This window comes from Anguilla rostrata, chromosome 5, assembly GCF_018555375.3.
Source record: "Anguilla rostrata isolate EN2019 chromosome 5, ASM1855537v3, whole genome shotgun sequence".
NCBI classification, from domain to species: domain Eukaryota; kingdom Metazoa; phylum Chordata; class Actinopteri; order Anguilliformes; family Anguillidae; genus Anguilla; species Anguilla rostrata.
This window is the reverse complement of record NC_057937.1, coordinates 60,323,665-60,344,220: the sequence shown is the minus strand read 5'-3', so window position 1 is coordinate 60,344,220 and position 20,556 is coordinate 60,323,665. Positions and strand designations below refer to the sequence as shown.

The 20,556-nt window shown below is 44.7% G+C and overlaps 1 protein-coding gene across 2 annotated transcripts in view; it reads right to left on the bottom strand.

Moving 5' to 3' along the window:
• The window catches only part of ugt8 (UDP glycosyltransferase 8), a 29,146-nt gene extending 16,925 nt beyond the window's left edge, over positions 1 to 12,221 (bottom strand). Inside the window, exons 1-2 of one of the 2 annotated variants that reach the window (XM_064337506.1) lie at positions 11,682 to 12,221; positions 2,709 to 3,538 (exon numbers count right to left, since the gene is read on the bottom strand). In XM_064337506.1, coding sequence (XP_064193576.1) covers positions 2,709 to 3,536 — 828 coding nt within the window. In that variant the 5' untranslated portion in view covers positions 3,537 to 3,538; positions 11,682 to 12,221. Of the gene's footprint in view, positions 1 to 2,708; positions 3,539 to 5,397; positions 5,716 to 11,681 lie in introns of those variants that run through there. The other variant, XM_064337507.1, reaches the window with a different exon arrangement.
• Between the last annotated feature and the right edge of the window lie 8,335 nt (positions 12,222 to 20,556).

Genomic DNA, 20,556 nt, shown 5'->3' with positions numbered 1-20,556 from the left:
CGTTTCAGTTACGGGCGGGATCAATGTTTCAGTGGCATTGGGGCAGGCGGCTGTGCCTTGGACGGTTGGCCAGGCACTGTGCTCCAAGTCATTGCCCTTAGTCTCGAGGCTTGTTTTTGAACTTTATTTTAGAGTACACCCTTGTGACCACTGTGACTGTGACAAAGGCATATTGTTATTTTTGGTTTTAAAATTTTTTTTTTTTTTATGCAATGACCCCCACGCTCCCTGGAAAACTGTGGCAATCATTAGTGAGAGGACAATCCTGGTTAAATATATACAGATGAATGAATTGAAGAGTATGCTTTCAAAAGCTGTTTATGGAACATGCATAACAAATGAATAGGTTAATTCCGATAAAACCAATAGATATAAAAAGAACTGATATAAAGAAAGTAAGGTTATCAAAATCAGTCTGTAGCCTCATCTGTTTCTTGGCTTATATGTTACTAAAAAACATAATGTGTCCACTGAAGTGTTCGACTGCATGCCCAGTTCACAGAGAAACTGAGGCTTTCGTGCTGGAGGCTGAAGTTACGCAATTCGTCCAATCTAATAAAAAGCGGGTCCTGTCTGTCAAAACCCGGTAACACAACCTGAGGAACACAAATCGCAGAGCCCTGGGCCAGCGGGCAGCCACATTTTAAAACCCAACGCCGCTGAATTAAACATGCGGTGGGGTGGGGGGGGGCGGCTTGTGACTCCAGGTCTCCATTACCGCATGTAACACAACTCCAGCGCTTTTCTCCGGACTGCGTGTGCTCGCGGGACAGCGGGACGACTGGGCCTTACAGCAGGCTGCATGCACGTTCAATCAAGGGAGGAAGGAGAGAGAGAGAGGGGGAGGGGGAGAGTGAGAGAAAGAGAAAGAGAGGGGGGAGCTAGAAATAGAAATAGCTGTACAAAATAAGTAATTGTACCTTACTGAACCCGTGTTCAGCAGTTGTCTACGATCATGAAAATGCACTTTTGTACGTCGCTTTGGATAAAAGCGTCTGCCAAATGAATGTAATGTAATGTAATGTAATGGGGAGAGTGAGAGAAAAAGCCAGAGAGAAGGAGAGAGGTAGATAGGAGAGGGAGAGGGAAAGAGAGAGAGAGAGAAAGAACAAGAAAGAGAGATGGGGGAGGGGGAGAGAGTGAGAGAAAAAGCGAGAGAGAAGAAGAGAGGCAGATAGGGGAGAGGGGGAGAAAGGAAGAGAGGGAGTGAGTTAGAGACAGAGAGAGACGGAAAGAGAGAGAGAGATAGAGGAAAAGGGGGGTAGAAAAAGCTTCATTTGAGCAAAGAGGAGACACAGCTGCATCAGTGGGGTCGGAGACGGCCTGGCAGTGACAAGCTGTGATGGACACTGGCCTCTGTGTCCCGCGCACTCACTGCACAAAGGGCACATTTAGCGGGAGGGAGCGCAACGTCCCCGCCGTTCACAATACCTCATTGGCAGTTGGGGATTTGGCATTCCAAATCCGCGCCGCGGACGCCGCCCGCCGCTCCTCGTAACCCACTAGCCTGGGCCGCCACGCTATAGGCTGAGCCATCTTCTGAGCGGATAACGGCCGCCATTGTGATGGCCTAGTCCACGGACGTTAGCTGTAATCCAACCAATCACTGCTTCTTATTCTGTACTGCTACTAATAGTACTACTACTACTACTGTTATTGCTACTGCTACGACCACCACCACCAGCACTACTACCACAACTACTACAACAACTACAACTGCTACTGTTACTGCTACTACTACTACCACCACTACTACCACAACTACTACAACGACAACTACATCTGCTACTGCTACTACCACCAGCACAACTACTACTACTGAAAATACCACTTCTACATTATCACAATAACAGCAACAACTACTACTACAACCAAAACTTACTATTACTACAATCGCCACCACTACTGCTACCACCACAACTACTACAACTACAACTAAAACTGCTATTGCTACTGCTACTTCTACACTACAACTACAACTGCTACTGTTACTGCTACTACTACTACTACTATTACTACTACTACAAATACTACTACCATTATCACAACAACAGCAACTACTACTGCTGCTGCTGCTAATGGAAAGGTCAAATGGAATTCATGCGGACTCAAGTTCAAACATTTCTGGTCTGAACACATTTTTCTAGGAGCTGCAGCGTGCAACGATCTTCGGCCCAGAACTCAGATGAAGAGATAAATTTAAGCATTTTGTAAGAATGCTGAAGCTCTTTCAACCCCACAACCCCCCCCCCCCCCCCAATGAAACTGTAATCTGTCTCTCAGTGTTCAGCAGCCGGTGTGTACAGAACCATTGAATTTCCACACGTGCAATTTGGCTGGCAAGATGGTGTGTGTGGGGGGGGGGGGGTTGCAGGTGTGTTTACCACCCAAATCTAATTAATCATCAACAACCATCTCCCTCTGGTTACGACACCAGAAATGCCTCCCCTGAGTCACTTCAGTTGATCCCCACAGTTCTCAATAGTCAGAGACTAGAATGAGCTGTCAAACAGAGAGAGAACTCGCCAGACAGTGTTATTCGGGACCCCTGACCTTCGAACCTCACGGCCTTCTTGAAAAACTAGAACATTTTTTTTCCCCCCCCTCAGTTTTTAACTTGCCTGGTTAAAGAATGATCAAGCAAAGCTGTGAAAAGTTTAACAACATGGCGCGTGGAAAATGGAAAGGGGGTTACGAGGGTTACTCACTTCGGGGAGGGGGCTCGGGGGCTTGGTCAGGATGCCCCCCACGTACACCACGTGCGGGAGGGTGGGGCGGGGGAACTCCAGCGCCATGTCGGTGCAGAGCATCCACAGCCGGCTCCCCTGGACCAGCTGGTGCATGGACACCAGCGGCTGGACGTCGTGCTTCTTCATGATCCGGTCGTACTTGGGCAGCACCAGGAACTGGACCCCGAAGCGGGACACCAGGTAGACGGCCGTGTTTGTAATCCTCTGGAGCAGGCCCATCCGGTCGGTGAGGAGCGAGTTGAACTCGGGCACGTAGGAGAGCGGCGCGGGGGCGCCCACCTCGGCCGGGTACCACAGGCCCGTGCTGAAGACGGCGTAGCGCACGCCCAGCAGGTGGGCGACGACGAAGCCGCACATCTCGTTGGGGTCGACCAGGAGCAGGTCGAAGCGCTCGCCCTTCAGCCGCGACATGACCGCCTGGCTGCCCACCATGGCGTCGCAGTTCTGCGAGTAGTGGTCCAGGATGTCGAAGAGCTCCAGCGCGGTCAGCCGGCCCGAGAAGATGTTCTTCACCTTGCTCTGCAGGAAGTCGTCCGCCGAGGTGCTGTTGAAGATGCCCGGGTAGCGCTGGAGGCGGTAGTGTTCCGAGGGGGGCACCTCGCGCCCCTCGGACACCAGGAAGACCGTGTCGTGCCCCTCCCGGTGCAGGGCCGACGCCAGGGTCTTGAAGATGTACAGGTGGCTCTCGAACATGATTGGAGGCACGATCACAATTTTGGCGGCCCGCGTCAAGCTACTAGCACCAACGCACCACAGAATCACAGTAATGGCAGGACACAACTTCATGGCTGTCGGGGAGTGGGGGGGGGGGGGGGGGGGGGGGGAGAAAGAAAAACAACATTATCACATGATGCCGTGTGAAGATGTGGACCATGGCTGATTACGTCAGCCTTTCAAGTCTTAAAATCTTTATCTGTTTTTTTCCAGCCACGGTTTAAAACTTTTACTTAAAACGACCACATTAAAGCTGACGATGGAGAGTTGAAGGGTAAAAGCAGAAAGACGATAAAACAATAAATAAACGATAAAAACAAAAAAATAAAAGCCACAGGATATCGGCAGAAGTGATGTAAAAACAGAGCATATCTGTAAAGTGCAAAGAGCAATACCACAGAGCCAAGGGCGAGAGGGGGGGGGGAGAGAGGGAGAGAGAGAGAGAGAGAGAGAGAGAGAGGGGGGGGGGGGAGAGAGAGAGAGAGAGGTGTCCTTAATGACTGTGAGCTATAACACACTAATCCTGCAAACTGCCATTAAGACAAAGCAAACCTTGGATCACTTAGTCCTCCTGACTGGCACCAAAAAGGTGCCCAAGGGCAAGAGGTCACACTCCTTTTGTGCAATATATGCCAACGAATGGCTCCAAATGACTCTGCTCTCAGCCACCGCCAGCGCCGTACCTCATAACATCAGATAAGAGGAGTTTGTCCCCCTTATCGAATTCCCACAAAACTGGCACACCTATTCACTCCACTCCTCCTCTATGCAACCTTCTACACCTGAATGGCTACACAGCTCCCTAAAATTCCATACCCACTTCAGTCCCCCCCCCCAGGTAGCTGCCAAAACAGAACAGAGTCCTCGGCTGCCCTGCCTGTTCAAAGAAATTTAAAATAAAAGAAAATGTCATCCTTTGTAGCCAGAGAATAAATGCAGAGACTCTCCTTTCAGCATAATGGGTCACGGATAAAAAAAAAAATGTCAAAAGAACTTTTGTATGACCTTGCCCAATGCAAAGCCCAACACCCATAGGTGGTCAATATCGCATATCCATTTTTAAGAAACTTTCCCCAAGCCCGAACCTGCCAAAACCAACAATGGCTAACCGACGATTCAGATATCACAATGGCCACACCCCATCGAGCGGGGGGGTTGAACGGTAGCCAGCTATGCAAATGTGCTGCCTACACATACATGTTAAAAGCCAGACGCACGCTGCGCAGGCAGCCGAACTCCACCCTGCTACTGTACCACAGGAACAGGTTTACGCCGGGCTGCCTAAAAATGAGGCAACAGTCGCATTCCATCGCAGAGAGGATCTATTTTAACACGCACCCTGTGTCCTGCTGACAGGCGGCCAGGAACCACGTGCCCGCCGCATGGCGACGTGGTTTCGGAGATTTGGCGGTCAACCTTAAATCGTAAAAAAAAAAAAAAAAAAAAACCCGGCCTGGCTGATTCCGAGAATCGCGGAGGACGAGCTGGGGGCGGCGGCACCCATCCCATCCCATCCCTCCGGACCCTCTGAGGTTAGATAATAACACAGATAATAAATCGGACCCGCCAGGGAAACTTTTTCAGACCCACCCATGTGATCCGGTCCCAGCTCCGGTTTCCCCCCTTCAGGCACAGCCTATGGGCGCCCCCGCCGTGCAACCTGATCACCCACAAGCGTACTCCTTCAGCCACCTGTCAATCAAACTCTGGGACTGGGAGGGGCCAGGTGCACCATGCTGTATTTATGCAAGTCATGCGAGTTGACGTAAGAGGCTTGTGTATTATAAGGACACGTGATTGGGTGCGTGGGCGTGTGTGTCTGTTTGCGTGCGTGTGTCCGTGTGGTGTGCGGTACATGGTAAATTCAAACAAATAACCTTTTACAATAAAGTAAATTTACTTTATTGTAAAAAAAAAAAGATGAATTAGTTACCTCGGACGTGAACCCATGTCACAAGTTTAGTCGAGCCAACATCGGTCCTGTAAGCATAGCTGCTACTCTGAGGCAACACCACATTGCGAGGGGTGACATTCTGCACCTTGCCTCTTGACTTCCGGTGAATGGCTCCGGCGCAAAATTTCACTTTTCGTCTCCCTCTGGAATCTTTTTTTTTTTTTTCGCCTGAAGCGAACTACCGGTCTTTCCAAGAAATGAGCTCTCTCCTACCAGCAATTGTTGTTGTTAAGTGTCTTTGGGCACTTTTCAACAGCTCATTTCTTTCATATCGTCTTTCGCGTTCATCTCACCGCCACCGTATATGCTGTGGCGGGGTGGGGGGGGGCTTTATGGGGCAGCCACCGGGGGACCGGCAGCCATTGTTAACGCTTCCTCTGCGGGTTCTCAGTTTAACAGATGGCGAGGCTGCGCTACAATGGCATTGGCCCTACGCAGACGGAGCCGGGTTTCCAGGAACGAACACGAGCCAAGTCAGAAGGTGCGCCAGGTGGCCTCACCTGAGCCGCTGCCACGACAACCGGTCATCACAAAAGCCACTTGCGTCTTAGCTGTGGCTGCAGATGATGCTGCACTACCACTGTATTTAGCGCTAACTTACTGCATCCTTTGAGTGAATCCTTATCGCCACCCCAAACATGTTGCTTTTAAAGATTGTTCTCTATTTTATGATCTTTAAATTACTGTCCCTTTCGCAGCCCGAAACCAAAAGGGAACTGAAGGGTGAGGCCAGGTTTGTCCCCTGGGCCACACTTTGGCTGTCCCTGTTGTACAGTAACTATAACACTGTATCATGTCGTTAAGCAGATCAGTTGTTTATTTACAAATGCCTCAAATCAGTTCTGTCCTCTTTATCTAGAATGGAGGCCGCTGGAGTTCAAACGTGTGCGTGAATCATACAGACTACAATTGCGTCTAGATACGAGTGTATTTTCACTAATTTCAATATTACAATAATTAATACAATGACAGATCAATAAAATTCATACTTGTTACTGATAAGTAATACTGTAGTCTATATGGAGGGAGCCTGGGCGTGGTGAGTAAGGTTTGTGCAAGCTTTTCCGACCTTATTTGGAAATCAGTTGAACGTCGGAGGTACAAAAGGGTATAAACTGACTGTACTTTACATCCAGGTTGCGGCACCGGCTGTATTGGGACCTTGGATAACCCCATATTCAGGTTCTCCACAGGTGTCAATAAGAAACAAAGAAGTGTTCAGGTGAACGAGGCCACAGGGGCATCACGGATTGGAATGATGTTATCCTTCAGCATTCCCGCACACCTGGACACATAAGCCCACCTCTCGCCCAAAAAAACGGGAACGCTGCCCCCCCCCCCCACGCAACGACTGCCCACCGCTAACAGAGGAGGGGCCAGGCCGTGACCTCTTTTTAAGGTCAGCCAGGCGCCTAGCGCGTATTGGTTAAAAATAAGGTCCATAGCAAGTTGCACCGCGTAGACGGCATCGGCCAATCAAACCATTCCTTGCGTGAATGGGCCGGCCTTCGGGTGTGCTTGGGAAAACATGCGAATAGGTCCAAACCTGTTCTGGCTAGCTTGGAGGAAAAAAGGAACCCTCAACCCACTGGCCCCCTCCCACCATCTTGAGAGCCTATCATATGCTGGCAACAATCAGACACCTACACAAGCCCAACATACTCTATATGACCAAATGTATCTGGACAGGTCTTGGTCTGGGACTGTGTCTCATGGTTTGGGCTAGGCCCCTTAGTTCTAGTGAAAGCAAATCTCAATGCTACAGCATACAAGCACGTTGTAGACGATTCTGTGCTTCCCCAGCAGTTTGGGGAAGGCCCTTCCCTGTTTCAGCATGACAATGCCCCTGGGCCTGCAGAGAGGTCCATATAGAAATGGTTTTGTCGAGATCGGTGTGGAAGAACTTGACCGGCCTGCACAGAGCGATGACCTCAACCCCGTCCAACACCTTTGGAATCAATTTGAAAGCCAACTGCGAGCCAGGCCTAATCGCTCAATCAGTGCCCCGACCTCACTAATGCTCTTCTGGCTGAATGGAAGCAAATCCCTGCAGCAAAACGCTATAGTATCTAGTATAAAGCCTTCCCAGAAGAGCGGAGGTTGTTATGGCAGCAAAGGGTGGACCAACTCCATATTAATGCCCATAATTTTGGATGAGATGATGGATGTCAGGTGTCCAAATACTTTTGGCCAGCAGTGCAGTATAATGGGTAAGGAACTGGGCTATTGTAACCTTGAGGCGGCAGGTTCGATTCCCAGAGTAAGACACCGCTGTCATACCCTTAAGAAAAGTATCAAACCTAACACTGGTTCAGCCTATCCAGCTCTAATAATGGAAACTATGTAAAAAATAAAGTTGCTTGGGGTAAGAGTGTTTGTTGATAACCAGTAATGTAAATGCAAAGATCTGAAAGTTAAATTAAAGTAAAAGGTACCAAATACAATAAAACCTGATTTTAAAAAGCACTGTTTTCTATGCATTGTTATTCATTGCAGTAGGTTAATTTGGTTATGAAGGTAACTGATTAATTTTCAGTCAGTGCTTGCCAATAGCTCCATAGCTTGCCAAACAACACAGCATCCAAAATTCATATTTTCTTCAGTTAATTAGTCCAAGAAGAATCAAACCACACCATGAACGCCCCTTTGTCATTACAAAATTTTGTTTTTGTTTCTCATGCTGAGAAAAAGTACAAAAAATTCAAATGTTGTACTGTGGTAATTAATTAATTATGTATATTTTTACCTTAGAATATTGATAAAGTCAAGACAGTTATGTTAAACCGAAAAGCCAAGTAGTAATGCTTAATCTAAAGTGATCTAATATTAACTCCTCTAAAGGTGAAATTTGTTTGTTTTTTATCAAAGAATTGGTTTTTGACTAAAACAAATCTACAGGGCCTTCAGGATGGCTCATCGAGCATTGATCAGCCACTCCAAATTGAGGGAATAAAGAGGGAAATGTATGATCATTACTTTCTAAATGTAATGTCTGTTGGAAAAATTTGACTATCCCCGTTTCAAAATAAAAAACAAAAAAAGGTGAGCTAGATATGCGAGGAGCGAACCAGACTGGATTGTACATACAATGTTAGCAGTTGACTGTTGCTATAGAAACCCACCTTCTCAGCACCTCTGTATCACTAAAGAACAGTCCATCTTTCACTGACACGAGCTCAGGAATGTGTCAAAGCGTGAATCAACAGAGGTCAAAAGAGGATAGAGGGGAAGTCCTTAACGAGGCGACGCATTTGCGTCTGCCGCACTTTTACAACGACTTTGCGCGCTGTCTACAAGAGCTTACGGGGGAAGAGTCACAAGCGCACGTGCTGTAGAGGTTGCCGTGGGGACAACGCATGTCAACAAGATCGCATGTTGCGGCATATCAACACACGCTCCCCTTAGGAGAGAGTGTCCTGCTGAGATCTGAAATCTGAATACAGATGGAGTTCACACCACAGCCAAGCAGTAATTTAAAAGGAGCCATCAAGCTGATGGAATTGTGACTTCACATCTGATGTCTAACTGTATGCGGAAACTCAAGCAAGCAATTTTCCACCGTTTTCTGTTGAGTTTAGCTGGCAAGGTCTCCGACAAAGCTTTGCACATAGCAGGTTCTTCCCAGTAAGCAGCTAGTTTAATGTTCACACGCAAATATGCACCTAGCTAGAAAGCTGTGATTTATAAAAATAATAAAATAAAAAAACACTGAGAACCCGTATCTCAGAGCATAAGCAATACGAAAAATTCCCATTTTATTTGTTTTAATTAATTTAGTTCTACGTCCCCCTATATAACGAATGCACATTTTGCAAAAATACCTGGAAAAATTATTTTCAAAAATAACAGTAGCCCACAATTCAATATACAGTAGAGCTTGTAATATGGGGAGTAGCAAGCAGGAGGTGTTACCAAACAAAAGCTCCCATAGAAAACTAACCCAGGGTCAAAGCGTTGAGCCAAATGTGTATGGGTCCAGCCCAAAGAGACGCCGGATTTCTGGGCGTCTTATATCCATAAATGACCCACATCAAAGCAGCACATTTCAGTCGGAATGGTTATCTTTTGCGTAAATGAAACCACTGACAACAACGTTTCTTGCCTTGCTGACCAACCGTATCACAATCATTCAAGCCTACGCGTCTTGCAGCCGGCCTAACATACATCGCATCAGAACATAGCAATCAACTGAAATAATTGGCGCGGTCCTCAGGGGCAAACCATCACTCTTTTCCGTTTGTCTTTTCAGATTGAATGGGCCTGCTCTGTCCATGGACATATATCTTATCTAAGGCTGGAAAACCGCTGTCACCTAATACGTTCCCAGGCCCTGTAACAGGTTCCGGTAATCGAGGTTATGACATTTATACCTCTTTTTTTTCCTTTTCTTTTTTTTTCTTCTTTTTTTCCGACACCTAGCCTACTGCCTCCGCTCACAATGTTGTGAGAGGACAAACGAAGCCACGCCTCTGAAACGCGAACCGAGAACGCGAGTCATCTGACCACCCATCAACCTCCCAGACTGGTCAAACTGGATTCGCCGAAATGACTGATCTCTGGGTATGATCAACATCCGTGGTACGTTTTTACAGCAAATTATGGGGGGAATCCCTTACACAGCTTTCGTTTCCATTCAGGACTACTTACACCACGATCAAATAATGTTTAAAATAACCTACATCAACATTTCTGAGGCAAACGGGGAATATGTCAATTAAGATAATACACTATGGTACCACGGTAGACTCCTTAAAATGTGCTTTAAATAAATCTATTTAATCTGCCCATGCAATCAAACAGACTGTAAACAATATTCTGTCACGACCCAAACAACAGCAACATTAGAACTAAGGATGCGTTTAATTTCGTAATATTTACTGGCTTAATCTACGTCACATTATTATGAATATTAATCGATCGTATTAAATCGCATTTTTTATTAAACGAATTAAATATTAGCATGAAAATACATCTACTGAAAATGTAAATCCACATTTTTTGCTGCTTTCCGTTAAAGTGCACGGTAGTTTGTATTGCTCAGAAAGCATAACTGTAAAGAAAAAAATCTGCAATATTCGGTTATATCAACGTATTGGGTTTTAGGAATACAGACCAAAACTCACTGAGAAAAGATATAAAACAATAAAACCTTAACTATAGCGTTTAACACCAGGCTACAGGTGTCTGGGTATTAGAAATATAATTTTGTATATACATAGAATGAATACCCCATCCTCCAAAATAAAGTTAAAAAAAATTCTGTTTTAGTGTTTTCATTTATAAAGGAAACTTAAGTTCCAGTCAGGGGGGTATTAAATAAACAATGATCTGGTGTGCGATTACTTCTGACAGTCACCCAGTAGGGACATCTATGGGTCCAGGATGGAACTGCAGATATTTCAAAAGTGGGGACAAGGGTGAAGTCCAATAATAGTATTACGAGGGGAAAAAAGTATTTTAAAAAATAATAAAACGCTTGTAAACTAATTACGATTTTGTATGAAAGTTTGCACTACCGTGAAGCCAACAATTAATTCTTCCATTTGTATTAGGCTACTCACAAACATAAGTGTAACTCAGTTCTTTATTCATTTATTAATTTAAAAAAAAAAAATTAATGTAAAAAACATAAATCTCATAATTACAATCCGGTGTCACACCAAAGCACTAGGCATTCATACAGTAAAGCAGTATTCGCGTGTATTAGTGTCTGCATGCATCTTTAAAAATAGCTTTTCGCACGTGGGGAAGTTCCACAACTTTAAAGCTCATCTTTAAAGAGATATTTAATAAACTCTACTACTTATCCGATATAGTGCTCATAGTGACGTTCGAATATTCCGTATCATTTGGGAAATTTAAATCCTACGATCTGCATATGCCTGTCTTTATAACCGCCCAGTTTCTTTACCCAGGAAAAAAAAATCGCCCCCCTATCAATAACAGGTGAATTACCAACATTCGGTCTTTCGCCGTAAAATATGGAGTTTATCCAGCAACCTATCACCAAGTTGCTGGTCAATGCTTCCGGTGGAAATACGCATAGGTAGCCGAGCAGGCTTCGACATTCGTTCTGGAAAGGGTCACGAAAGAATAGGCTATATAATCCAGTCAGGAATATCTCAGTGAAACGCCTAGGAACGCACAAATATTAAACCTATGGATTTTTTAAAAATGAGGCGCCCAGATGCAGTATCGTTCAATTAAGCCGACTTCAGCACCTCAGTTCGGTCAATGTTCCAGTAATTATCCAAGTTACCTACCTTGTTATTTTACCAGGACTAACAGGTGCGCGAGCCGGCTCCGACCACAGGTCAGTTGAATGAGTTGTGCAATATATCCAAATAAATGGGCTTTAGTGGACCGCGCTTGTTTCCAATTTTGTGTTGGCGAGCTCCAGCACCCCAGTTTCAGACGGGTAGATCCGGCACTTCGCTACCAGACCCAGCCTGCGTTTCAAGGAGGCGGGGCAGCCAAGATCCAATTCAAGGGATATAAGGGAGTGGCACTAAAAGGCTTTGTAGGTAAACAATGACGAGACGCACCTGCCCTTTAACCACTGCTGGGATGAGAAAACGGGATTCGGTCGAGTTTACAGTCGTAATGCACATGTGCGACCATTCACAACTGCGTTGCCAACAGATCACCCGCACTCAACAGTAGGCTGCGTGGCCGAAATTCAAGTCGCCAGATACGAATCTAGTTCCACGAAGTTCCACGCCCCATTCCATATAAAGGACACCATTGACGTTGAGCATTATATTTCCCTCTTGTGCTAAATTTGACTGATATTTTTCTTAATAGTGCAACCTGAGTCCACGATTTGTCGTTTCTACGGCTTTGTCACGTGGGGAATGGAATACATCGGCTATCCACGATGTGCAAGTACAGATTGGTTATTAGTCCTTCTTTAACTTTTTTTACTACTTGCAAAGATAAAATCAAGGGATTTGAGCAAAAACTACTATTTAATTACGGAGTCATTTCTGGCCCAAGCATAACTATATATTTAAACTGTCTGGAATAAAATATAAACCTTTAAACCTACCATAATAAAATATGATTGCTAAATCTACTACTACTACTATTATTATTATTATTGTTGTTGTTATTTAGTCGGAATAGTAGTATATATTAAAACTAAATTATAATGTGTTCGCACCGTATGTTAAAAACTGACGTGGCGAACAGGATGTGAGACACCTGCTGGCTCAATGCCAATGCTGATAGCATCCAGGTTCACCTGGCCCTGAGGCCAGTATCGTCCCTGCAACCCGTGATATTTATTTTAAAGATAAAATTCATTATTAAGGCGCTTGGGTGGTTTTTTCCCCACCCGTAACATTCGAGTAGTTGAGAGCTAACGATATTTTGGACATAAATTTTCTCTTTTTTTGGGAATAAAATATATAGATTAATTTAATTTATATATGGATACATCTGAAATAGGATTGGCTTAGTCGTGCTCCTTTAAACAGAGAACATGAGGCCATGTCGCCCTGAATCATTAATGCCCTGCATTGGTCAGATAGCATCGCGGCCCAGCGTCCGGGGCTTTTTGTTCTGGGAATCGGTAGCAGACCGACAGCGGGAGTAGGCCTGCCTGGCTCGCGCTTTGAGCTCTTAAAAAGAAAGGTTAGAAAACAACAAACGGCAAAATAAGATGTACAACAAATGTTAAAAAATAAATAAAATTAAAATAAAAAAAACATATATACACAAGCACCGTTAAAATTCTGAAGTATTGGGACAGTGACACAATTTTTGTTGTTTTGGCTCTGTAATCCAGCACATTGGATTTGAAAAGAAACAATTAATTTGAGGTTAAAGCGCCGACTGTAAGCTTTAATTTAAGGGTATTTACATCCATACTGGGTGATCACCCCCCACCCTCATGTTAGGAGAGCAGAGGTCATGGGACAAATTAATATAATCTGAAATAAAGTTAGCCATATTTAGTAATTGGTTGCAATTAGTACATTTCAATTAGTAAACTGCAACCGGTTACTAAGCTTTCGGAGAGGTGCAACCCAAAGACATCACCGGAGGCTGTGTTCCCCGGTGATGCTCTGCCAGGCCTGTCCTGCAGCCATCTTCTCCTGTTTGTTTCAGGGCATTGTTACTTTCAGTCTCGCCTTCAGCAAGCAAAATGCATGTTCAGTTAGATTCTGGTAAGAGCATAAAATTTTTTGGGCCCTGTGAAGTGCTCGTTTGCTTTAGCAGTGTGTTTGGGGTCATTTGGTTGGATCTGAGCAGATAAGAAGTTTCTGTACACCACAGAAGTCATCCTGCTGCTGCTGTCAGCAGTCACATCACCGAAAAAGAGAAGTCAGCAACCAGTTCCAGTGGCAGTCATACACGCCCAACCCATAACACTGCCTCCACCACAGATTGGGGGAGGGGTGGGGGAGCTTCCTTTCTTTCTCCTCAATTTGGTGCTGGTTAATACTCGTCTCATCTGCCCATAAGGCTTTGTTCCAGAACTCTACCGTTTTTTTTAATGTAAATTTTTGTAAATTTTTTAAAAACAAAATCTAATGTTCTGTTCCGTTCTGTTCTTGAGGCTGACCAGTGGTGTGAATCTTGCGGTGAACTCTCTGGGGTTATTATGCTTGTGTTGTCTTCTCTCTATGGTAGTCTGTCTCTCTATGGTAGTCTTTCACACAACTATACCTACATCCTGGAGAGTGTTCTTGATCTGTTTGGCGAGTGATGAAAATGGGTTTTTTTTTCTTCACAATTGAAAGTATTCTTCTGTGGTCTACAAGGTTGTTTGATATTACTGATCTCACCAGTGCTTCCTGCTTCCTAATAGTGTATCAGTTGATTTTGACACACTCAGAGTTTCAGGTAAGAACAATATATTCTGATTTTTCAGGCTCATGGTGGTTATGGTGGCTCAGTCTGCTTTACTGGCATTGACACTTATTTGGTCCTCACGTTGAAAGGCAAAAGCAACAGACCTCAGATGTAAGTTCCACACCAAGAATCAACTCTAAACCTTTTGTTAGCGTTCCTGTGCTTGCACTAATTATGTGAAGGCACACAGCTGGCCAAGAATCAGCTGAACGGGCCAATTGTCCATTGTCCACTAAAATTGAGGGCCTGTGTATAAAAAAAGGGCTGTGATTCCTACACAGATGGCCCGATATGGATGCAAATACCCGCAAATCAAAGCTGACCGTCTGCACTTTAACCCCGTACTCGTCTGCAACTGGGAAGTGACTATCAGTCCCCGCTGGTGAGCTTTGACTTGCGCCCACCCTTCCTCTTCGCTGATACGGTTTGTTTGCGTTTGACGCAGGGGTGTCGCAATTTTCAACGTCGCTCCCCGCGCCCACAATAAATAATGCTGCGGTGTCTGCAGTTCTGATACCCGCTATTAAGATTCTTTGAAACTCTGTTAGCTGTCTCATATCGCTTTGGGTTGTGATACCCATTTTACAACGGACCCAGACTGCTGATAGGTATTCGACTTAAATATGTCACTGACATGTGCAGCTGCCTTCATAGGCGTGATGAAGTTAAAGTCCTTTTGCGCCGTTTCCATTACATTACATTACATTAATTTAGCAGACGCTTTTATCCAAAGCGACGTAAAAAAAAAAAGTTAATGTCACGGTCATTGGACAACTACAAAACACAGGTTCAATAAGGTACAATACTCATTTCGTACACAGTTCAGGTCACACAGTCAACACTCTTCTGACCTAACTTATGCCAAGCCAAACCAGAGAGAAGAACAAGCTACAATATTAGGACAAATACAAATTACAAAAAGTGCTGGAATGGGGGTACATGTAACACACGTTTGCATTGCTTTGTATATATAAGCATTATTGCGCTCTTGCCGGTAAGTTGTGCCAACAAGTCCTTTGTGCTCCCTCCATTTGCGTAGTGGGAAAGTCGCAATGAAACTCGGTAATTATACAAACACACTGGATGAGACACGCCTGTTTATTTTTACCAGACTGACGGTGCATTAAGTGTTTTAACAGCCATCAGGTAGCCTTTGTTTTACACCCTGGCGTGCTTATAAATGTAAACAACCTCTAAAGGCTAATGCGTGGGGGGGGTGGGGGGTCAGGATCTCAATGCCCCAAAGTCATTATGTAAATGAGCAGTTTACCTTTTTAATTCAGATACATCGCACTCTTATTTCAATCCCCTTTTAAAGCTTCTCGCCCTTTATTTTAACCATCCTTTAACTTTTTTGGTTATATACAGGAATTAGGGAACTACATTTTAGACATAGCCCCCGTCAGCGCTTCGAGACGAGGCTGAAAGATAGAAGCGGTGCGGAGGATCGCCCTCGTCGGTGAAACTGGTGAATTGGCGCTGCTCGCCGACGGCTTACAAACAAACTATGCAGCTGAATTTGCTGAAACGTTAGAACCTTTCAGTCTCTTCTTAACTGACGTAACGACAAGACCCTGATGACAATGTTTTCTAAGTATTTCACTGAGTCTAGTTTTTAAGTTTTAATATGGCATGTTGGTTTGCCAGTTTGAAAGGCGAACGCAGGACTTTACTCAGCCGTACTGTTGATCAGTGCAGCAAGGTAACTGCCGTAAAACAGACGTGTCTGTCTGTCAGTTGTTTGACAAGACAGGCCATTTAAAAGGCTCAGGCCATCCTTTTAGACTTGGACCATCCACTGCACTTTGAATCTCTCCCTCTACCCACAGGCCAGTGCTTTGGGATGCCAAAGATTAAGACTAACCGACACAAGAAAATTATTTTGCTCCTTCAGCCATCAGTTCATTAAACAAATTGAGCCTGTACTGTAACTGAAGACGTTGAGTGTGGATATTTCCTCAGTGTAGTCGACCAATGAGGACGTGTGTGTGGGTGTGTATAAATGAGACTGTTAAATAAATATTTATACATGGTCACCCTGAGAGGGAATTTAAAAAAAATTTGTTTTCCAAGTTTCTATTGATTTTCCAAAAGAGCCAAGCAGTCACATCATCACCAGAAATTTTGTTTAAACAAGCAAGGCATTGAGCTTAAAAAGAAACACAATGCTGTGCTCAGCCTGTGCTCAGAGGAAAGCGTCGGGTGCAGTGAGATTTACAGTTTAAACGTCAGGGGTGTCAGCACTCTGATGGCCTCCTTAGAGACCGACTCCAGGGTCAGGCAGGAACCATGATGGTTACCTTTGGTTTCCCAAAAACCAAAGATAACCGTCATGGAGTAAACAAAAGCAAAAAGGCGGAACATGACTGAAAACTTGAGCTGGGGTGGGGGGCTGGCTCCTTAGTCTGTAATGATATAAACTTTGGTGTGTCCACAATCACAAGCACTCACACGTATGGTCATGTCCCTTAAAAAAGCATTAGTGGAAAATGAATATACATAAATGTAATTTAGTGTGTGTACATTTCAGAAAATATGTAGATAAACAAGCATACTGTGATGCCCATAATTAGCAATACTTTTTACCTATTGTAGTGCTGTGAATGTCTTTCCTGTTTAATGCACAACCAAGTCCTTGAAATGTCATGGAAAGATGAATTGCAATTACTCCAATGAGATGTACATAAATACCGGAACTAATTTAGCACATACCGGGTTTATCTCCATCTATATGCACGCAGTGTACTTTCATACAGTAGCCTAGAGTCTGAATTGCTAGGCCTTTCCCTCTGCTTCCTTGGTTTTAAATTCTGCATAATCTTTATTGCTGCAGTTCAACTCCTTCCACGACGCCCATGCGCGCATGCCTTCTAAAACAAAGAGACGCTATTTGGCCCCGTGTTTCAACAATGACCTATTGACGGACAGCGCATCTCAATTCGTATAAATGGACGTTTCTTCGTAACACAGTACGTATTGTTCGGCCGTCTCACGCCCAGGGGGACAAAAATGCCGTGAGTCATCACGTTGCCGTGCCTCTCATTGGTCGATCTCTGGGCTTCGTTCAAAAGGATCAGGCGAACAGTGGCCATCTTATTTAGGCATTTCTGTAATTTTTTCTTCTCTCTTTTCAACCGTTGAATTACGGATGCAGGGCGCAAAAAAAGTGAAAGCATGCTCTTTCAGGAAACCCGATAGTGCTGTTTCTCTCCCACCCCCGATAGACTGCGATGGTACGAATGCCGTAATGATCGCAGTTTAAGGGCTTTCAGAACAGTTCTGAGGCAAATGTTTAGTGTTTGCCATGCAATCGTGATTAAATACGTATGTTTAAAACCTTTGGTGTACAGCCAAACTGAAGAAATCTAAACACAAACTCAATGTAATGAACGTGATCATTTAGCGTAAGTGTTAGCAGTGCGCATGGCCTTACAGAAAAATCAATAGTATCTAAAATTAAGATTTTCACATGCCAATCCTTTCGGCGTAATATTAATACACGGACGTTTTTGCCGCGGCAGTTTTGCGAGAACGCCTGCCGGAGTGTAGCATTTTCATGAAAATGCCGGCTGTACTGTAGAAAGTCAGGAACTGTTGTTGAAAGTGGAAACTAGTGACCGAGCAGGTTTTCTGACTTCGTTATGTGCCATCATTTCAGGGAATGTTTTGAAATGTGTAGGGTACGCGCTTAAACGATCTGCAACTCATGAAGGAGTTCAAAGTTCAGTCTGTAGGCTACATGTAGAACCTTATAAAACTGACTGACATGTTGGTCACCAGTCGGCACCCTGAGCCGACCAGAGGAGGATGGGTTTCCCCCTTGAGCCTGGTTCCTTCCGAGGTTTCTTCCCATATGCCACAGGGAGTTTTTCCTTGCCACTGTTGCCTTAGGGCTTGCTCCTGTGGGGGTTTAGGCCAGAGTTGTCTGTAAAGCGTATTGTGTCAACTGCTGTAAAATACGTTATACAAATAAAATTTGATTGATTGATTGAGGAGGAAAAAAAACTGAAAGCCAATGTCTATGGAAATTAGATGCGAGGGATGGAGGTTACCTAAATAAAATTACGTTGAAGCTGTGATAAGCATTGTATAGTGAGTCAGCAGGGCTTAATCAATAATTAAGTGCAAGGCAGTCGTGGGGTGAGCTCTAAGCAGTTGATTTAAATAATAAAACAGAAAACACATTTTAAAGAATGAAAATATAAATAAATAATTTGGAGGAACTTTTCTCCGTGGTAATTAATTGTGTTTCCGCTTTCAGAACATAAAGAAAACTTGATACGTCCACTTTGTGAGGTTGTGATTGTGATGTTGTTGTTTTTTTTTGCCTATTCAAACTCAAAGACTCAGGCCTTTTAAAGGCTCATGAAACAGGATAGGGAAAAACAGTAGGGTTCTCAAAACTACAATGGTCTCACGCAAAAACGATATCCGAACCATAGTAGAGCGAACAAAGCAACAAGGTTCCTTTTATGTTCTGCCTTATTTTGCACCACTGCAACTTTAAGGTAGTGTCCCCAATACAGGAGTCATATTGTTCAATAAAAGCAGAAAAAAAAAACGTGAAAAAGCCGTGACGTTCGCGATAAGCAACTTTTATTCATTTATTTATAAATGTTGTTGAAAGGAAATTACACAAAGAGGAGATGGAAGACATGCGATATCAAAGCGTATCAAAATTCTGGGCCCTGTACATGAGCCGTCTCTGTGGGCCCCCTTCCTCCCTTGATCCATGTCTCTTCATTCCATCATTCCAGGCTTTTCGAGGGCCCTCCCCCCATTCAGGCCCTGGGTAGCCAGTCCCACTCCCCCCACCCCCCCCCAATTACAATGCCCCTGATCAAAGATCACGGGGGAGTAGAAGGGCTGGCACATCAATCCAGACCTTCTTCATACTCTGTTTCTGCGCAACAACCATTTTTTATGACCTTTCTGCAACCTCATTTCTAACACAGTTTGGGCCTCAGTCTTGGTCCTGGAGAGCCACAGCTGGGTGGTGGTTGGCTTTTGCCGTTCCTCCGCACTGGAGCTGCGCAACATCCGGTCGGTTAAAAGCGGTTGATCACACAGCCGACCCGGGTCACCTGGTGTCTCGGGGGTCTGGTGTTGCTCAGTTTAGAGCGAAAACAAAGACCGGCTGACTCTGTGGGTGTCTCCAGGGCCAGGACTGAGGATCGCTGTTCTAACGCAGCCCTATATAGCCTCTGGGCTGTATGTCGCCAGTCTGCAACAGCGCGGCAGTCATCATAGCCCCTTCTTTGATATTCGGAAAAACCAAAGAGTTTTTCTTTCCCTGCTGTAGGCTACCCTGTGCGTGAGTTCATCAGCTCGAGAGAGAGAGAGAGAGAAAAACTGCTTCCCCAGTGCCTAGAATGTTCTCCCTCGCGACGTCCTTAAAACACCGCAACGTGCCACATTAGCCCGGTGCCCCTTCGCCGCTCGTGCGTGACATGCGACATGCGACATCTCAGAACAGCCACGGCGACGGTCCCCAAGCTGACGTTACCATAGACGCGGGCGGCTAGCAACCAATTCCAAAACGAATACGACCTCTGTGCTCTAGGCAGTTTTTAAAGCGAGATCACCCTCCCGTATCCCCCTGGGGAAGGTGGGGGGCTGGCTGGGCTGTGGATGTCGCTAATTTTAAAAATAACGCAGGAAAAACAAATGCACCCCAGCAGATTAAAATAGCGTCCCGTGGCTTAGCGTTTGCTCACATGAGCCTGAAATCTGCGCAAACACAGTCTCCACTCTACTGGGGAAAGCGTATAGGCCCATTAGCAATCATGGATGGCTGTGGCCCACTCTTCTGACTCATGAACCTTTAAATCACCATGAATCATTAGCCGGGGAACCTCAGAATTATGAAAGCTACCATTCCTTAGCATCACATCTCTTGTTGAAGCCTCATATTTAGTCATACAACATTTCCAGGTATGCCCTTTAGTATTGGGGTTTGTGCTGCCTCATGTTAGCGTTGCTATGTTGTTAAGTTTCCCAGTGTTACAGTCATATTTATAGCCAGGGCTGTACCGTGTAAATTGTAGTCTGTGGCAGCAATGTGATGATTATGACACTGTTAGGGTTTATTGCGTTACTGATAATAAGTCCTCTACATCATTTTATTAGGGCCCTAAAATGATCGATCTAGAAATATTTGTCTCAGATGGGCCTTTATGTCCTTCCAGAAGATTTTATTTAACCTGTAGACTAGTTTATTTTTCTAATCTTTTGTCATGGTTTTTTTTTTTTTTTTTAGGTGTGAGCTAGGTTTTATAA